At 43.3% G+C, this 19,148-nt stretch overlaps 2 protein-coding genes and 1 non-coding gene across 3 annotated transcripts; all 3 read left to right on the top strand.

The window, feature by feature from the left end:
* The first annotated feature begins 255 nt into the window (after nucleotides 1-255).
* RBM34 (RNA binding motif protein 34) lies at nucleotides 256-7,015 on the top strand. The gene is made up of 10 exons (XM_054279481.1): nucleotides 256-441; nucleotides 613-755; nucleotides 1,862-2,081; nucleotides 2,658-2,717; nucleotides 3,273-3,316; nucleotides 3,823-3,906; nucleotides 4,100-4,163; nucleotides 4,271-4,313; nucleotides 5,513-5,631; nucleotides 6,634-7,015. Exons 1-10 carry the CDS (start codon nucleotides 256-258, stop codon nucleotides 6,943-6,945), a joined length of 1,275 nt encoding a protein of 424 aa, XP_054135456.1. The 3' UTR covers nucleotides 6,946-7,015.
* An 851-nt stretch (nucleotides 7,016-7,866) lies between these two features.
* Nucleotides 7,867-16,014, top strand: TOMM20 (translocase of outer mitochondrial membrane 20). The gene is made up of 5 exons (XM_054279651.1): nucleotides 7,867-8,047; nucleotides 13,201-13,247; nucleotides 13,982-14,063; nucleotides 14,346-14,488; nucleotides 15,606-16,014. Exons 1-5 carry the CDS (start codon nucleotides 7,924-7,926, stop codon nucleotides 15,648-15,650), a joined length of 441 nt encoding a protein of 146 aa, XP_054135626.1. The 5' UTR covers nucleotides 7,867-7,923; the 3' UTR covers nucleotides 15,651-16,014.
* On the top strand, nucleotides 8,888-9,022 carry LOC128939583 (small nucleolar RNA SNORA14). Its single transcript, XR_008483232.1, has one exon. It is a non-coding gene; the product is annotated as a small nucleolar RNA SNORA14 (small nucleolar RNA).
* Nucleotides 16,015-19,148: the final 3,134 nt, after the last annotated feature.

Raw genomic sequence — 19,148 nt, 5'->3', positions numbered from 1 at the left:
GTGAAGAAATTCCTCCTCATGTTCAACCTCAGCCTCCCCTGGGCCAGCCTCAGACCGAGTCCATCTGCTCCCGATGCTGGATGTTTCCCGGTGCCCCTGTGCCCAGGCGCGGCCCGGTCCCGGCTGCAGGGGGCGGGCAGGCGGGAGCGGGGGCGCTCCGGGAGCCCCTCCCGGCCCCGCGCATCGGAAGTGACGCGGCCCAGCCCGGCCCCGCTCCCGTTCCTGCTCCCGTTCCCGCCGCTCTCGGTGCCCGCCATGCGGGCCCGCCGGGGCGGCGCGGCGCCGCGGCAGCGAGCGGCGGCCGAGGGCCAGGAGGAGCGGGAGGAGCCGTACGTGGTGGGGCAGGTGTCGGGCAGCCTCGGCGCGGCCGCCGCCCCCGCCCCGCCCCTCGCTCGGCTCTTCAGCTCCGCCGCGCCGCCGGTGCTGGTGGCTGTGCCCGCGGTGAGTGAGCGAGTGCCGGGGGGCGGCGCGCCCGGCTGGCCGGGGCTGCGTGAGCCCAGCAGCGGGGACTTCGGGCAGCGGCGCTCCGAAAAAGTTGTAGTGTGCGAAGTAACTTCAGGGCGTTCTTGGAATTTTGTCCTTCAAGTCTGTTTCTCTCACCATTTTTTAAAGGGAAAGAAGAAAAGGAAGCGTGCAGAAGAAGGGGAGAAAGTGTCAGAAGACCAGAGCTTATCCAACGTAGAAGAACCTCCGGTAAAAGCAAAGAAAGCCAGAAAAAAGGAACGTTCAGAGGCAGAGAAAAAACTGTCACAGAGGTGAGTGACACCATTTTATAGTAAAGTTAAAGCATCTACGTGAATTGTAATAGGAGTTCGATGAAACAACGAAGTTCTCGTCTACTACTCATCTTCAGCTTGGTGTTGTGCATATTTTCTGTAGTTTTCCCCTGAAGGAGGAAGGTAGTGCAGCTTCTCGTCTACTACTCAACTTCAGCTTGGTGTTTAAGACTATTTTTAAGATTGTGCAGGTTTTCTATGGTTTTCGCCTGAAGGAAGAAGGTAGTGCAGCTTCTTGAAACGCTGGGTGTGTGAAGTGCAAATGCCCTGCTAGAGAGCCATCTGGTCCAGCGGCTGGAGCTGGAGACACATGGATCTAGTTAGTTCTCTCTGGCTCGGGGAGATGCTCTCTGGCCGTCCTTGGCTTTATCCAGCAGAGGTGGTTCCAGCAGGAGCCAGGTGCCAGGCACAGAGCTGTCTGTGTCCTCTGGGCCTCTGCAGTGACACAGAACCTCTCTGTCACTCTGTCTGTTCTCTTAAATACATGAGGTGAGGTGCTTCAGAGCAGGCTGGAAGCTGCTCACTCTACGATGCATTTTGGATAATGAAGGGAACTTGACTGTAGCACAAGGCTCACCCCTCATCCTGTCCCTGGGCCCATGGAACCTGTTTGTTGTGTTTGTGTCTGCAGCCTTCCAGAGGCTCTTCAGATCTATCCCTTGTTCCTGCTCTTATGGCAGGTTTGCATAGAGCGAGACTTGTTAGTGCATGGCAGTATTCCAGGGGTTTGTTCTGAGTCTCCTGCATAATGAAAATGATTAAATCTGTTCTAAGTTCCAACATAATGCAAAGATGATTTTTTCCCTTCAATTTCAGAAGCTGTCAAATTGTTTAATTGTGAAGTATTTCTGTATTACTACTGGTAAATAGTGAATGCAGTCTCCTGGGGCCAGCAAATAGTTTTTCATACTGAATAGTTAGATACATTTTTTAATGCAGAATAAACAAAATAATGTTTGAAATTTTAGAGTTGAACATAATGCTCTCAAATGTAATTTAAAATATCTTGGAGGCTTCCGTTCTTTCACCCCAAATCCCCTGTTTTTTTCCCATCAGTTGTAACCTGCCTGTTCATTTCTGGTCAGGGAGAATGCTTTGAAGCAGGCAGATGAAGAGGAGGATCAAAAATTGTTTCAGAGCAAAGTGAAGCAAAAGAAAAAGGCTTCTCAAGCCATCACCAAAAGTGTTGTTAATTCAGCCACGGGTGCTACTGCAAAACAGCAAAAGAGAAAATGGGTGGCTGATAAAACAGCAGACAGAAGAACGGTGTTTGTTGGAAACTTGCCTGTCAGCTGCACTGTTCAGGTACGTGGGTGGGTTCTGTCTGCTAAAGGAATGAAAGGAGTTGCAGCAGTCCTCAGTTTGAGGGGATGTTTCCAGCTGGAAGTCACACACACTTGTGATTGGAACTGCTTTTGGGGATGTAGGAAATGGTGCTTGTTCTTGGAAACCATTAGAGACAATCTCTGGTTTCCTGGAGTTCCTGCAGCAGTGGATACAACAACTCTTTCCTGAGTAGAATTGGTCAGTTCCTTGTCAATGAAGAAATGACTGAATAAATGAGAACTGCATTTACAAAGTTACTCCGATTCTAATTTTATATGCAAACAGTCCTTCAGATTGTTTCATAAAACATGTTAAATTTATACTTTCTTCCATAGTAAGAGGCACAACTTCAGTTTTGGCAATCTGTAGAAGCAGATGCCATAAAAAACAGAGAAATAGTTACAAATTACTTGCATTTTGTTAGTAGCCTGTTAAGGGACCTCCTGTAAGTAAAAGGAAAACAGTGTAAGAACAGTATTACCTATAAATACTGAAAAATAATTCTCATTACCAGGTTGAAAAGTGTACTGAGTGTTTGCAATATCATCTGTTTAGGTACTGACATCTCTCTTTAAGAAGTATGGACCAATCCAATCCATTCGCTTCCGGTCCCTGGTAGGTTTTTCCCTTTAATGTTATACAACAAAATTATTTGTTGATGTTGAAAGGCAGTAGTATTTGTAAGGCTTGTACCCTCATTAATTCAGAAGTGGTTTGGGGTATGTGGGTTTTGCTAATAAAAGAAGCCTTGGAGATGTTACCCCAGGAGCACCACAGATGCACTTTTCCTGTGGCAGCAGCTGATCCAGGATCAGAGCTTTATGTTCTCTGAAGGTGCAATGCCTTTGTTATTGCTGGTTTGGCTGAGGCATTGCTCACCTGTTTTTAAATCATAGTAGCAAAGACACATTGTAAATCAGGGTACTCACTAAAATAGTTGACAGTAACTCTTTTGGAACTCAAGAAACATGTCAGACAAAGTCAAGGCGAGCTCTTTAACTCTGAGGGTTTTTTAGACCATCTCTAGGTCCAGCCGCTTCTGTCATTTGCTCACTGTACTGGCTGTGGAGCTTTGGGTGGCCCCTGCTTGAATTCATCTTTGTCTTAGGGAAAACTCTTTGTGATAGGTTAACACTAGGCCCACCTAACTCAAGTCTTTTTATCTTTAAGATTCCTGCAGAAGATACTGTATCCAAAAAGGTAGCAGCAATCAAGTAGGTTCGCTTTGTGACTGTTGTGTATTTTTCAAGGCCTAAACAATGTTTAACTGTTGGCAGTTAAAAGTTTGTCTGTATTAGGTCTTTTTAATGTATTTTGTGTTTCTTTGTCTTTTGTCATTACCTTTGTGTGTATGAAGTTTTCTCAACAAGTAACAAAGAATTATATGCCATGTATACTTATAATTTGTTAGCTGAGGTTGCATTTCTATGTTTTAGGAAGGAGGAAGATGCTAAAAGTCTTTTATTTCTTCAGATATGTTTATGAACTGAGGAAGCTTGCTCAGGGTGCATATAAGAGCTAAACAAGATGTGGGGTGCATATAAGAGCTAAACAACAGTGGGACTCCCTTGCCTGTACAGGGGTAGCTTGACCTGCAAGGGAAATGGAGTTGTTAGTGTGCCAGAACAAGCAGAGGCATGAATGTGTTCAGCAAGAAGTGCCTGTGCACTGCACAGCATCAGCAGGATTTCAGCAGTAACGGGTCCTTTTCCTGTTCCAGGCATAAGGTGCACCCCAATGCAAAGTCTGTCAATGCTTACGTGGTCTTTAAGGAAGAATGTGATGCCCAGGAGGCTCTGAAGGAGTAAGTCTCAGTTTTGTTCCTCATACCCCGTTAAAGATGTTAGTTCACATAGATTTACAGCTAAATTTAAACAACCTCCCCTCTTCTGCTTGAATCAGAACATTTTAAGTTTGTCAATACTGCTATGCAGCGACATTGTCAATTAACTAATGTTTATTTCATTTTTAAAACCTTTTGTTTTTGACCACAAAAGGAATGGAACAGAAATTGCTAGTGGATTTCACATCAGAGTTGACACTGCATCCAAGACCAGTTCAGTAAGTAACGTGTGTGGCTAGAAATTCCCGTTTCTGGTTTGGTTGTGGGGTTTTCATTGTTTTCTGTAACAAATAACTTACTGTCCTGTCTCTCTTGTTTCCTTCAGCACGACAGTAAACGATCTGTATTCTTGGGAAATCTTTCATATGGTAAGCCTGAAATGGACTGCTGTGCATCATTAATTTGCATTTATGGAATGGTTGACATTAGGCTTTTTATTTCTTGGTATTAGGTGGATAAATACCTTTTGCTGGAGGTAATTTTTATTTGTTAATTGGAACACCTGAAGAGGTTGTAAGTTTCTGTCCAGTTCTGCACCTTGTTTCCTTTATTGTAGGCAGCACTGCAAGTGCTTTTAGTTCTTGTCGTTGCTTCGTGTTTTTTAAATAAATATGACTAAGTTGCATAGGCCATGGCTCTCTAAACTGTTCAAGGGTTACCAATATCTGTTGGTGAACCAATTCCAAGTGATGGACAGTGACGGCTTCTCCTTTTGGTGCTTTCTGTGAACTGCAGGCTGAGTGACTCTGTCCAGGCAGGGCTAAAAGTGAGATTTGATGATCTTTGTGGGGCAGTTTCAACTGAGAATATATTCTGTGATTTGCTATGCTCTGAAATTACTTCAGCAGTTTGGACCTTTCTCAGCATGTTGAGGTTCCCATTGCTGTAGTTAAACCTGTACAGTTGACTTCAGGTTTAACCTCAGCAGAGAGATGTTTATGTCTATGTCAGGTGATTCCATGAAGCATACCCATACAAAAAAAGAAAATAACCTGTATTTTTGTGATGGCACATGCATTTATCTGCCTAGGCATGAGATGGAAAAAGGCTCATACACCCAGCCATTATCAGAATAATTGCATAGCAGCTGTGGTTGGAAACTGCAAATCCCTTCTTCCCCATTCAGCTCAAATTCATGGCTCGGTCAATGAAGAGTTGAAGAACTGCCAGCTCAAGCTCATTATCATCAGCATTAATTCTTAGAAAGAAATTCTGGCATAAGGAGGAGCTACAAAAATGTATAGCAGAATTCTTAATTTCTACTGTGTTCCAAGCATAAATGAACTAATTTGAAAAATCTATTTCAGTGTTTGCCTTAGTTCTTTCTGATTTACATCGTGCGCTTCAGAGCTGGAGAAGCAGTAACTGTCAGAGCAAACAGCCCTTCATAAAGTCTGCATTGTCGGCCTGCTGGGGTTTTTCTGAACCACTGATGTTTGTGTACCTCTCCTTATTCCATATTGTTTGTCTCCCTGAGTGGGTAAATGTGAAATACCTGGGTGTGGGCCAGGCTTCCAAGGCTGTGTGTCTCCCTGAAGAGGCCTCTGTTCTGTTGTGTTGCCCGCAGACATCCGCGACGACGCCGTGCGGGAGCACTTCCAGGACTGCGGAGACGTCGTGGGAGTGCGAGTGGTGAGGGACAGGACAACGGGCCTGGGGAAAGGCTTCGGCTACGTCCTCTTTGAGGTACGTGTGTGAGCCATTGGGGGTGCGTGTGTGAGCCTTTGGGGTGCCTGTCTGTGAGCCCCTGGGGGTGCGTGTGTGAGCCCTTGGGGGGTGTGTGTGTGAGCCCCTGGGGCACGTGTGTGTGAGCCCCTGGGGCACGTGTGTGTGAGCCCCTGGGGCACGTGTGTGTGAGCCTTTGGGGCACGTGTGTGTGAGCCTTTGGGGCACGTGTGTGAGCCTTTGGGGGTGTGTGTGACCCCTGGGTTACGTGTGTGAGCCCCTGGGGTTTGTGTGTGAGCCCCTGGGGTTCGTGTGGGCCTTTGAGGTACATGCTCCAAGGCACAGGGAGCTCTTCAAAACCTGCATTGGGGTCTGCCCTTGGAGCATTTTTATTTTCATTTCAGTAGTTCTTTGAGGTCTGTGTGTGTGTAGGTAGGAAGTGAAATGGTAGCGTTGTTGTGTAAGGTGGAAGCAGCTTGGAAGACCGGTTCTGTGGAAGCAGATACAAAACACAATATTTTAGGTATTGTACACACTGGGGTAAAGATTGAACAGAGGGACAGATGAGTTAGTTTGGTGTAACTTCAATGTTCTCCCATTTCTTATGTGTCAAAATGTGAGTGGACTTCTTTCCTGCAGCTGGTTTGCATACCAGCTCTCCACTTTTGATTCAGTCTGACTTCCTTCCTCATGCCAGTCTCCCAGCCTCATTTTCCCTTAGTTCATTTCCTGCATTCCAATGCCTTTTTTCCCAATTTTTCCCTGTCTCTCTCTGCCTCAGACGTTGGTGTCTCATTGTAGGCTGTTCACAGCCTGTTTTCCAGTGTCTGTGCCTCAGTGTGGGGGCTGTGTGGGGGTGCTGGTGTTCCCGAGCGGAGATGTCGTGTCATTCCCTAAATAGAGTGGTGGGAGCGCTCTGAGCTGTAAAATCCTGCTTACCAGTTTTAAAGACAGGTAACTCTTTGTTGGAAAGCACTCAGCTGGAAGTAAAGCTGCTTTTAAAGGGGTTGTCTGCTTTTGTAGAACACAGATGCTGTACATCTTGCTCTGAAACTCAACAACTCTGTTCTGATGGGAAGAAAGATACGAGTGCAGCGCGTGACGGACAAGAAGAAAGAACAGAAAGGTCCAGACCAGTCTCGTGCTCCCAAGGACAGAGCTGATAAGAAGAAGAAAAAAGAAAAGAGCTTCTCTAACGATTCTTTTGTTGGCGAAAAAGCAAACCCGTTAAAGAAGAGCACAAAACCAAAAAGACTAAAAACTACTCCTAGGAGTAAAGCTGGGAAAAACAAACCGTCCTCTGAGAAAAAAAAATCCAGAAAAAATGCTGACTAGTGTTATGAAGATGGATGTATATGAGAGTGTTTTTTATATGTGAGAGTGTCATAAATTTTGTTTGCTAATACAGCTGTTGTCCTTGGTGGTGTTTGCTCTGGGGCATTTGGCTTCTCCTAGAAGGCAGCAGGAGGTGCTGCATGATTTTATCCCTGTTCCAGGAATCTGTCTCCCGCTGAGGTCTTGCTGCAGAGGCTAACTGTGAATTCTTTTTTTTTTGGAGTTGTGTAGGATTACCCACAATGGCTATAGAAAAACCTGACTCACATTCAGACTGGGTCTGTGATGAAATAGAAATCGTTGCCTTGATTTGGGGGGCAGAGAAGGGCAGTGGAGCTGGTGAAGGTCTGGGAGCACAAGTCCTGTGAGGAGCCCCTGGGGGAGCCGGGGACTTTAGCCTGGAGAAAAGGAAGCTCAGGGATGGCCTTATCACTGCAGCCACCTGCAAGGAGGCTGTAGCCAGATGGGGGCCGGTCTCTTCTCCCATGCAGCAAGGGACGGGATGAGGGGACGTAGCCTCGAGCTGTTCCAAGGGGAGGTTTAGTTTGGACATCAGGGGAAATTTCTTCACAGAAAGGGCGATGAGACGGCGGGATGGGCTGGCCAGGGCAGGGCGGGGATGGAGTCACCATCCCTGGAGGTGTCCAAAGGAAGCCTGGCCGTGGCACTGAGTGCCATGGTCTAGCTGACCGGGAGGTGTTGGGTCGGGGGCCGGACGCGATGATCCCAGGGCTCTTTCCCAGGATCCCGTTTCCCGCCCCCGGCCCCTCACGGCGCTCGGCCACGCCCCCCGCCCGCGCATGCGCCCCGGCCTCGGCGCAGGCACTGCGGGAGGCGCCCTGGGCCGCCGCGGGCTGATGACGTGAGCGGAAGCGAGGAAGGGTCCTTTGGCCGTGCCCGCTCGCCCCAAGGTGCCTGCGGAGCTCGGCGCGGGCCGCGCGGCGGGAGCGGCGCGGGGGCGGCGGCAGCGCCAGCGCCATGATGGTGGGCAGGACCAGCGCCATCGCCGCGGGGCTCTGCGGGGCGCTCTTCATCGGATACTGCATCTACTTCGACCGCAAGAGGCGGAGCGACCCCAATTTCAAGAACCGGCTGCGGGAGCGTGAGTGTCCCGGGGCGCCCCCTCTCCTTTGCTCCCGTGCCGTCCGTTCCCGCCGCCGCGCGCTCCCCCCCGCGCTCCCCCCGGCTCCGTGCTCGCTCTCCCGCCCGGCCGGGCCGCGGGAACGCCGCACGTGCTGCGGCCGCAGCGCCGCCCCCGGGCCCGGCCGGACCCCCGCCCCCCCCGCCCGGGCCCCGCGGCCTCTCGCGTCCCGAACCGGCACCGGGACACGGGCTCACAGCGCCGCCTGCACTGGCGGGAGATGCCTTCCAATTCCCGCCAGCCATCCGGCCTGCACTGCACTGCAGCCCCTGCGGCGCTCAGCAGCACCGCCCGGCCCCACACACACACACACAGCCTGTCCCTCTGGAGCAGCCGCGGGGATCGGGGCTCCAGCACCTCCCTGCGCAGCCATGCCCGCCCACCCTCACGGTGCCAGAGATTATTTCTATTGTCTCATCTCAGTCCCCATGTCTCAGCTGTAGGGCGTTTGCTCTGCTCCTCTCACTGCAGGCATGGCAGAAGAGGCTGACCCCAGCTCACTGCAGCCTCCTTTCATTCAGGAGGTTCCAGGCAGGGTCATCCCTTCGGAGAGTTTGCTATGGGTGTTGGGGAGCCTCTGGATTCCATCCATGCTTGGTTCCAGTTCACCTCCCCCACTTTTTTTCTTGTCCAGTCTTGCTGTCCTGCAGGCCCAGCAGTGTTATTGTAGCCACCACATTTAGCCCTTTTTGAAATCTTTTTTGTGTTTGGAACACAAGCAGGTAAAACAGTGTGATGTCTTACAGTGGAGTTGCCCTGGTGAGGAGGGGGGTCGGTGTCGGCTCTCAGGTGTTTCATCAGCTGCATTCTAAACCCTCCTGGCAGCCCTGCCATTGGCTTCCAGGATAAGAATGAATGCCAGAAAAAACTGTTGATTAATCCAAGATGTAGAGCTCTTCTCCCATGGCTCTTCATTATTTCACATCTTCAACATTTTTTTAAACCTTTTAATAATCAGTGAGGGTTTTAAATGCAATTGTAGGCATGAGTACTGAAGGAACACAAAGGAATCATGAGCAGGAAGGTGGTACTTTTTATACTGAGTTATTTCTGTCAGGGTAATATGTATATTATTCCTTTGGTAACTAATCTGAAGATAAGAAGTTATCATTAAGGTAAATTTTCCTGGCAAGTAAACATGATGTGATCAGCAGTTTCATGGATGGAAAAGTCAATAACCAGACTGGTTAAAAATGAGTATTTACCTGATGGCATTAAAATGTAGTTTATCAGCTTTGGTTCTGCCTTCATGGATTGGATTTGCCTGGCCACTGTTGTCACTTAGTGGTGCATTAATTCTGCTTTCCAAAACTTCCTCCACAGCACATTATGTCTGTCAAACATTTCAGCTTCAAGCCCTTGCTCCTGTGTGTAGGATTTTGGGCACATACCTCTTGTGTGTGTGTGTGTGTTTGTGTTCCAAGTCCTTTTTTCCCTGCAGTGCAAGGCATTAATTGGGAAATTGGAGTGCAGTTAACTGGTATGTGCTTGGTTTGCACAAACAAACTCGATTTCCAGCAACATCATCAGCCGTGGGGTTTTTTATGATGCCAGATGTGCAGCAGGAGAAGCACTGAATTATGTAAGGTTATTGCAGAGGCACCAAAAAGTGGTTTTGGATTCCAGGTTTCCATAATCTGAGCCTCTCTCCAGTCATGTTCTGAATAAACCTTAGAACTGCTCTGATTAAGAATTGACATTAACTTTGAAGTGGAAAACAAATGCATTTTGGTTTGGTAGGAGGTCACAGTTGTCATTTGGGGGACTTCATTGTAGGAGTTACAGTCCTTGCACGTGATGCACTGGTTTGCATTTACTTGTAAGGCTTTAGTTGATTTGTTTTGGTTGTTTTTGGTAGTGTAACAGATTGTTTAGTATGGATGCTTCAGCGGTGGTGCCAGGGATCAGGGTGTTACAGCATTTTACTGTTGGGGAGCCAGCAAGGCTTGGGCTGTAAAATACTTGGCCAGGACAGGTTCAGTGCACAGCCAGCTGCAGTTCTTCATGTAAAGGTGCTCCACGTGCTGTGCAATGCTGGGGGTGTGGGATGGAAAGCTGGAGGAACCACCTTTGCAGCACATCCTTTCCAGTAACCTCCTTAGGGTAAGATCCTTTTTCAGCCTCTGTGATGCAGTGTCACCAGAATTTGGGAAGGACAAGAGACCCCACGTGTCAGTGGATTGCCTGTTGTGTTTTGTCAAGCACGTGCTGACAAAGAACCACTTGGGTTTTTTGCCATCTCTGGGTGCTGTGTTTGGGCCAAAGTTTTCACTGCAAAGGCGTGTCATAAAAATGAGGTGGCCAGATTTAGGTTTCTGGGGAAAGATTTCTTGGAAGTTTCTGGAAGAAAGAAGTTCTACTGTACAGAACTACTGGTCTTTGATTTTCTCCATGTTTTAATCTTACTTAGCAGGTTTTGTGTGTGGACTTTTTTGTTGGGTTTTTTTTTTTTAGATCTTGTTGCTAGTTTGGGGGGCATGTACCTATTTAGTCTTGGGACCAAAAGATAGCAATGCTATAAACATCTGTAGCTGCTGAGCTTCCCAGGCTGCATTTTATTAATAAAATAGTTCAGGTATGTTTACTGTTTGTTTTCTTGAATGAATAATACAGCAGTGCTCTGCTTTAAAATACAGACACACATGTTTTTGTTCAGAGACAGCCAGAATTTCTGCCTGGACAGCAGGGTGAAAGGAGAGGGCAGTAGGCAGATTCACTGATGGGAGCTGAAAATGCAGATGGCTTTTTGGGTTTTCTGCTCCTTGGTGGCACTGGTTGGGAAGCTGCTGGGGCTGCTCAGGGCCTTTGCAACCCGTGCCAGCAGGACAGGTCATCCACTGGTTCTCTTGTGGAACTTGTACCCTGAACCAGAGCTGTGCCTGAGGACCTGCACTGTGACAGCTGCACTTCAGCTTTGTGCTTTGGATGCATGCACTGCATTTCTGTGGTAATAAAGATTCACTGACTCAAAAAGATTGCCTTTCCCCTTCCAAAATGTGATTATCTCCTCAGAATAGAAGGAAGTGTTTCATTTTCATGAAGGTCCCTGAGAAAAAACAAACTTGGGAGGGTTGGTTAGTTTGTTTGCTTTTTGAGTTTTTTTACCCCTCAAAGCCATTGCTTTTTTGCTTGTCATACTATAAATGTAACTTTTGGTTGTTATTTCAAAGATACTTTGAAACTAGTAATTCTTCTCAACCACTATGGGAAGAATTCAGAAATATCCTTTAGAGTTACTTGGGTTTTTTAATTGTTTTAGCTAGTGAACTTTTTAAGAGCCTGTATAAAAGTATTAAGAAGAGGAAAACAAAGTTCCATAGTAGTCAGGCTTGAAGGGTTTGGTAGATCATTTTTCAGTTTTAAAATCTTGGTGATTCTTTGTATTCCTTCACTATTTTCAGGTTAAAGTATATGATTTCAAATCTGTGTGATCAGTGGTCAAAAGCTTTCATTAGTTCCAGTGACCAGCATGTCTTTTGTTTTGTTCTTTATTTCAGAATGCTTAACCTGGTGAATTTTTATCACTTTTTAAGAAGAAGGTATCATAGTCATGCCAAGAAAACACAATTTTCTCCTCAAAATGATGTATACATTTTAAGCTGTTACTCTCTGTATTTCTTTTTGATGTTTTTGCTGAATGCACTACAGCTGCAATGTGGCTGGTTTGGATAGTAAATAATATCAAATATTATTTTTTTTTTTAATTTAATCTTTACCATTTTATCTATGATCAAAACTTGTTTGCCTGGTAGCGCAAGCTAAAGTTTTCTGCAAATTAATGCTTCTGAAAAGTTGGAGTGAGCTAATTGAAGCACTGACTTTCAGGAGAAATTCTTTACTATTGAAACCCTCCAAAATTATAAAATTGTAGGGGACTACAGTTCTGTCCAACACGTTTTTCCATCTATAGTATAAATTAACATACACAGGTCAGTTAGTTGTAGAAATCTAGGTGCTAAGTGTTATTAAGATGGTGTATTAAGGTAAAAGGGTGTTCCATCTAGTTAGAATGTGAACTCCCTTTCTGCAAAGAACACAATCTTGTCAGTAAATGCCACATGTTAGGTTATCACTGTACTAGGGAATAGTATTCCTGACTGTCTTCACCATGTGGACAATTGAAAATTTTTCATTACCATGTAAAACTGCTGATCATATTTGGAAGTATTTCCAGCTTGTAAAATTGTATCAAAAGAAAAATCAGGGCTGTGTGACAGTCGTTCTTCGTCAGCGTAGGAGTTTTCTGAGCAGACACTGAGGACAAAGAGTGGAAGGACAGCTTAACCACAGGCTGTATGCAGAGGTTTTAGTGGTGTAACTATTTCAGTTGATGAACTGAAGATTTACATAAATGATTATTCCAAGGAAATTGGCAGTATAATTTGTATAATTATTCTTTCTTGTATGGAGAAGTGCTACTGTAAAGATATCTTTTTATACCTGTCTAGCTGCTTTAAAAGCAACTTGAATTTTAGTTACATTAATTTTGCTGAAGTGGTACAACTTCATGTAGCAGACCAACTTTTTGCCTTTAGGTAAGCAGTTAAATCTGTAAATGTTTCTTCCGTCTGTAAATGTTTGCTTTCCTCAGAAATGTATGCTGTAGTATTGCTTTTGCTGATGGTGAGATGCTGCCACTTATTAACTGGTTCCCAAGTCTTTGCTATAAAGTAGCTGAGGAGGTGCCCTGTGTGTATCTGCTGTGGCCTGCTGAAGTTCCCCTTCCTTGGTGGTGCACTTCAAAGCTAGATAGCCTGACTTGCAGACAGTTCTTGTGTGGCTTATTGTTAAAGCCATGTGGATAATTGCTCTGTTACTCTGATTCCCTTTGCTTCTGTGTGCCTGCAGTTCAGGAGGTGTGCTTGCTGTTTGCTGTAGCCCTCAGGACAAGAGCTGCCATTTTGGGCTGCTGCTGCTGCCGGCCCTGGTTAGACCTCAGAATGATGCTCTGTGGTACTGAGCGGGTTGCAGTCTTCTGCTCAATCTTCAATATTTGGAATCCATTAACAGTTTCTTCTTTGGAAAGGGACTTTGATTTGTTCATGGTTTCAGACTATAAGCTGAAGGGCTTTTTAATTGCAAATTGAAAATAAAAGATGTTTTTATTCTTACAGGAAGGAAGAAACAGAAGCTTGCCAAAGAGAGAGCAGGACTTTCCAAGGTAATACTGTGTTCAGTAATGCAGTGCTGTTTTGAAAGATGTTTCACTTGTATTATTTGTAAGATTTACTTAAGGATTTCTTTTACAAACAAATTTGCGGGATTACAAACAGTCCTACAAATATGAAGTCTTTAGGGTTTTTTAATATTCAGAAATAATTGTATGGTTGTTTCTTTTTTGTGTCAGATAGAGGAGTTATATAACAAAGTACAACATTCACTGTGTGATTTGATGGTGCATCTCATTTGATGGTGTTTTCTCTCTTTGTAATATGAACAAGGACTTTTCACACTTAAAATTACTGATGGGATACACTTATAACTGAACTTGATAGGTTGTTTTGCAATAAGTATTTTATTTCCTTTTCATTATTACCAATGGATCCAGAAAGAAAATAGAAGATTTCTCTTAAACAATTGCATGAAATACGGTCGTTATAAACATAATACACCTCAGAATTTATATTTGCTCCAAAATGATGTACTTAATAAACTGAGAAGAGATATTTCAGACTGTCTCTCTACAGATTTGTGATGTAGTGCTATAAGACCTGAGTCTGATTTTCAAAAACATTCTGAGTATATTTAACTTAGTGATGACATTTGTTTTTTTGCCAGTGTCAGTGTAACAATAGGGTTGTGTGCATGTTTAATTTCAGTTGAGAATATTTTGTGCTAAGTTTTTATTAGCTGGTGTTTAAGGGCTGATTTAACTTTTACTGTGTGTGTTTATAGTTGCCTGATCTGAAAGATGCTGAAGCAGTTCAGAAGTTTTTCCTTGAGGAGATTCAGCTTGGAGAGGAATTACTAGCTCAAGGTAATAATACCTTTTCCAAAGGGTAAGCTGTAGAATAATTTTTCTCTACCTTTGTTAGAAGATGATTTTTATACACCAAGAAATTCTGGGGAGTCAAATTCATCTAAGAAAATCTGTTTATTTGTTTCTAACCTTATGTGTTCAGAAGGTCCGTCAGGGAAGGAGAAGAGCTTCATGTCGGTTGATTCACCGTAATTTAATCCACTCTTAGTGGATGTTTTATGTAAATGTGTTACAGTGTGGAAGATGGGTGATTTCAAAACATTGCAATTTGTCATACAGGTGAATATGAAAAGGGTGTTGATCACTTGACCAATGCCATTGCTGTGTGTGGGCAGCCGCAGCAGCTACTACAAGTTCTACAGCAGACTCTTCCACCACCAGTGTTTCAAATGCTTCTAACTAAGCTCCCTACAATAAGCCAGGTATGTGAAGCATTCCCTGTTGGTCTGGTTTGGAAAAAAATTTAAATACTTACTTTATCCACTGCACTAGTCTTGAGTATCACATTTTGTAATCTCTTGGCTTTTTAATATGTTCAGTTAGATTAAAAGAAGCTCTTTTTTTTCACCTTAGATGTTAAAAAGTGAATATGAAAATCATCCTGTAGCATTAGTAGCAACCAGGATAAAATAGAAATAGAAAACATCTCTTGTGTATAGGGTATGCTAAGCTCTTGAAGCAGAGGCATCTGACCACAGCTCTGGTACTATAAGTGGATCCAGTGTTTCCCAAATACAAGTTGGCAGGATTGGAAAAACAGTAACTTTATTGCACTGGGTCTTGAGACCCAGTCTTGAGGTTTTTTTTAAATTTACATTTCTACAAGTGTGTGTAAATGCTATGGAAATTCATAAAAATGAATCTGTTGCTTCTGGGAACAACTTTAGACACAAGATATTAACTAGCACCAGAACCCATGACAATTCTGGAAGCTTGGGAGTTTCCCTGATGATAAAAGCATTAGTAGCTCTGTGTATAAAATATCCTCCTGTTTCAGTCTGAGTACAGAATGGGTGATGTTGTTAATGTGCTTGCAGGTGAGTCAGTTGTGAAATAAATGGTATGTTTTATGTTCCTGGAAGTACAAGGGGACTCCCTAACAGTGTTACCTGACATAAAGCAGAGACTCAGTGCTGGGTATCAGCTGGCTCTTCTTACAGCTCAGGCATGGTTACCTTTCAGGTAAAGGTTCATATACCCAGTGGTAACACTGGAAAGTGTCAGGTATGCAAGATGTAAGAGTTGGGAAAATGATTGAACAAAAATGTTTCCTAAGAGAACAGTGCCAGAAACCACACAGAGGTCATCACTTGAAGTTGACAGAATATTGTTTATCTGACTTTGTTAGGTATTGCACTGTTTGTAATTTCTGTGGAACTGACTTCAAAACTTTATTCAAATAGATTGCCATTTTTAACTTTAATCAGTTTGTTCAGTAATTACACTGCTTAATGTTCAGTGTAAAATTACATTGCTTGATAATCAGTTGCCTACTGTCAATTTTATGTAATTGTGAATGAGTTTTTCTCCTTCTTACAGAGAATTGTAAATGCACAGTGCTTGGCTGAAGATGATGTTGAATGAGGTCACACCACAACGGGGGGAAAAAAGTTTTCTTACCCCAGAAGATGAGCATCAGTAGGGGGATAAAGGGGCAAACATAGTAGTTAATGGACTGTGTACCACATCGGGTTCTACCAGAGTTAAAATTAACTTTGTGTAGGTGGGTTTCGCAGGATTTTATTTATTATCCCAGTGAAAAGTGTATTTTGATAAGAATTCATTTTATAAATACACTGTGTTGAGTTATCAAAGTATCACTAACTTCATTATTATTAAAAGACGCAGTTGTAATGTTGTACATATACAGACATAAAACTACGACCTATTAAAAACCCAATGCTCATTTTTGAAAAAACGAAGTTATGGCAATAAAGATTTATCTGCACTTGTGTGTCCCTATAGTTCTACTTTAAAATTCAGAATATTTGGGTGTCAGAGCAAATGATCTAAAAATGACAACATTAAAATTTATTTTTAATGTTATGGCTGGTCTTCCAGTACTTTTAATTAAGTTTAAAACTTTGTGTAATTTCCTGAGAAAATAAATATATGATCATTTAAACAGTAACAGATCACCTTAGAAGGAGATGCAGATCACAATGGTAAGAGATGACTGGCTGCACAAAGAATGACAAATCCGTTTCTGTCAGGAACAAAAACATGTAAAGTGGTCAGTTCAAAATCACTGGCAAACTTGAAAGTGCTATTAGTACAGGTGTCTGAAACAAAGCTGTTTGGAATAGAACCTGGGCACATTTTAAGAGCACTAAAGTTGGGGTTTTTTGGAAAGCTTGAAATGTTGCAAGATAGACAGTTGACGTATTTCAGTCTGTAGTCTTTAAGACCACAGCAAATGGTTGTTAACAGTCTTTTAAAGGCATTTGCCTTAAGAATGAAATTACACTGATAAGGTAAGACAATTATATCCCACTGGTAAATAGCAAAAGCTAATGGAATTAGATGTACAATTTCAATACGGTGTGATGAATTTTCCTTTGTCAATGAAAAGAAGACAAATACTATACAGCAGGCTCAAGTGAGTAGAAGTGTACTTCTGAAAGCAAGTTTTTAATGGGTAGGATCTTCTAAATGTCAAAACAGACTGGCTTCTGCTATGCTCTGAGTTTGTGCTATCAGCACTCAGGTGGCAGAAGAAACAATTAAAAAACATAGCTTTATCTTTTTGGCACAGTGACTCATTTTTAACTTGAGAATGCTTTGAGGTGTCTTTCAGACCAGCTGACAGTATTGATGATACTGCTAGAGTAAGGTGTTAGGTGGCATAATCTTGTAGAAGTGAGATACACTGAGAGCACTCTAGCCAACTCTGTCTCATTTCAGCCTGCTGCAAGTTTCTTCAAAGGCAGATTCTCCTCAGTGGTTCAGAAATTGCTCCACAAAGGATTTTTGAGAGGTTAAGTGTATGGTTGATAGTGACCTAGCAGTCAGTTCCTGGGTTTGGGAATAGAAATGGCTCTTACTGAGTCATTCTGCTGAGATGGTTTGCTATGGAATTTTCCCCTTAAGCCATTGAAAACATTATTTCCAAAGATTTGAGGTGCCATTGAAATTTTCTGTAATGTGATAAATACTGAAGTTAGTGGCTGGTATCAACAAACATGTCTTAAACAACTGGATGTAGTTTAATCTTTGTGCTTGAATTGTTCAGGTAGCATAAGGTAAAAGTAAAGCATAGCAGCCATATTCTTCAGGGGACAGTGGCCAGTGTGCTCTTTTCCTTTTAATTTATTTTACAGGGATAAAGTTATTTTGCACTTAATAAAAATACTGTGAAATTACAGAAGTTTCTGATTTTAATGAGGCTTTTTGAAGGAGTTTTTCTTTTTCCTTCTAACCCTTAAGAGTAAAAAGTAGGAATTTGTAGGTTATGCTGACAGAACTGTTAGCGTATTTACCTTCTGTTTTGCTGGTAACTTCAGCCTATCTTTTTAGTGCACCTTTTAACATTGTTTTAAGGTGAATAAATCTTCCATCCTGCCTTGAAAAGCAAACCCAAACAGCACAAGACAAAAGTAGCACCCTTCTGTCAAACCTGAGCATTTTTCTACACTCTCTGGTCTAATGATGGCAATTTGAATTCACATTTTAGCTTACAGCAAAGCTCTCCTGAACTGTGTTTCAGCAAACCTGTGTGTCAATTCTGATTTTGATGGATGGTTTGGTCACAGTCTGATTATATCTATAAATGGTATTTGCTGTAATAAGCATCATAGATACACATATTGCTCTAACATTTTTCATTTTCTTGAGCCTGCAGAGTTAGATGCCAACAAAATTTAAGACAGCATAGGTTTAAATGTAGCCTTAAATGCAAATTTATTCTCATATCTGATAACCCAGAAGTACCTAGTTAGTAAGAGCTTGAGCAAGCTCTGATACCTGTTTTGAGTGCCTTGGACTAATAGAGTGGAATGCTGAATCCCTTTAAGAAGACTTGAATTCTTTTCTTCTCCCCAAGTGTCCCAGTGAAGCTAACACTGTACAATTGTGAAGAGTTGGAAGCTGTTGTCTAGAATGCAGATTTGCTGTTGCTCCAAGAGCAGCAGGCTGACAGAGGTGTAGCTAAGCATGCACAGTCCACAGATGTTTCAGACTCAAGCAAAGACACTGCTTTCAGACACAGCAAAGTGCAGGTCATCAGAAATGTGGTGGTAATGATGGATTTCTGCATCAGCAGTAGTAATGCCATTGCATTGGCTGTGCATAGTGCTGTATATTTCTTTTCACTTGTGCAAATAAAAAACGTGTGGAAGTAATTGCTGCTATGGAGCTCACAGCTGCTGGAGAATGAACTGGTAATCTTACTTTACTGCAAGTCAAACTACTAGTCTTTCTCCCAGAACCATATTCCCTTCTGTGCCTCTCCAAGAAAAAGGTACTTGTTTTCAGCACGAAAAGGATTTCTTAGAAAGAAACTGAGAGGTCAGTTAGTTATATGTTGGTAAGTCTTCTGTCCTCAAAGTTACACATTTCTTAGGCAGCTTTTATAGAAAAAACCCACCCAGCTAGTTTCATTATCATGCAGGACAACCTTTGATGTCTCACATTTAAGTTTTCTAGATAATGGAATCAAATCCAAAACCAGAGTGGTCAGGCACACACTGAATCATCTGGCACTAATTTCCTTTCCCTGGGGGCTGACACAATATTATTGTTGCCCTTAACATGAAAAATGGAGAAGTCCCAGCCCTGCTGTGTAGGAGGCCAGCCAGCCATCATCAAAGTAAAGCTCCAGCTATTTATGCACTCAGAAGAATCTTTCTAAAGTTTCATTTGTACATCTGTTGATGGTGTGTTTAAAGTCCCTTAGGCTGAACAGTGGCCCTACATGACTGTTGTGTTACAGTTAAGATGAGTTAAACATCAAGGGAATCTTTGAAGTGGTCACTAAGTGCTTTTAGTGATTGTTTCAAAGGCATGTTGTGCTGCACACCCATGCTTCTGTGTTTTTAAGTGTATGGACATAAAAAGGGCTGATGTGAAAAGAACAAAAAGATC

This window comes from Melozone crissalis, unplaced genomic scaffold (assembly GCF_028551555.1).
Source record: "Melozone crissalis strain CALT ecotype California unplaced genomic scaffold, PUWL_Pcris_2 ptg000027l_1, whole genome shotgun sequence".
NCBI lineage: Eukaryota > Metazoa > Chordata > Aves > Passeriformes > Passerellidae > Melozone > Melozone crissalis.
Note: the sequence above shows the minus strand (reverse complement) of the source record. Positions and strands in the feature narration are given on the sequence as shown.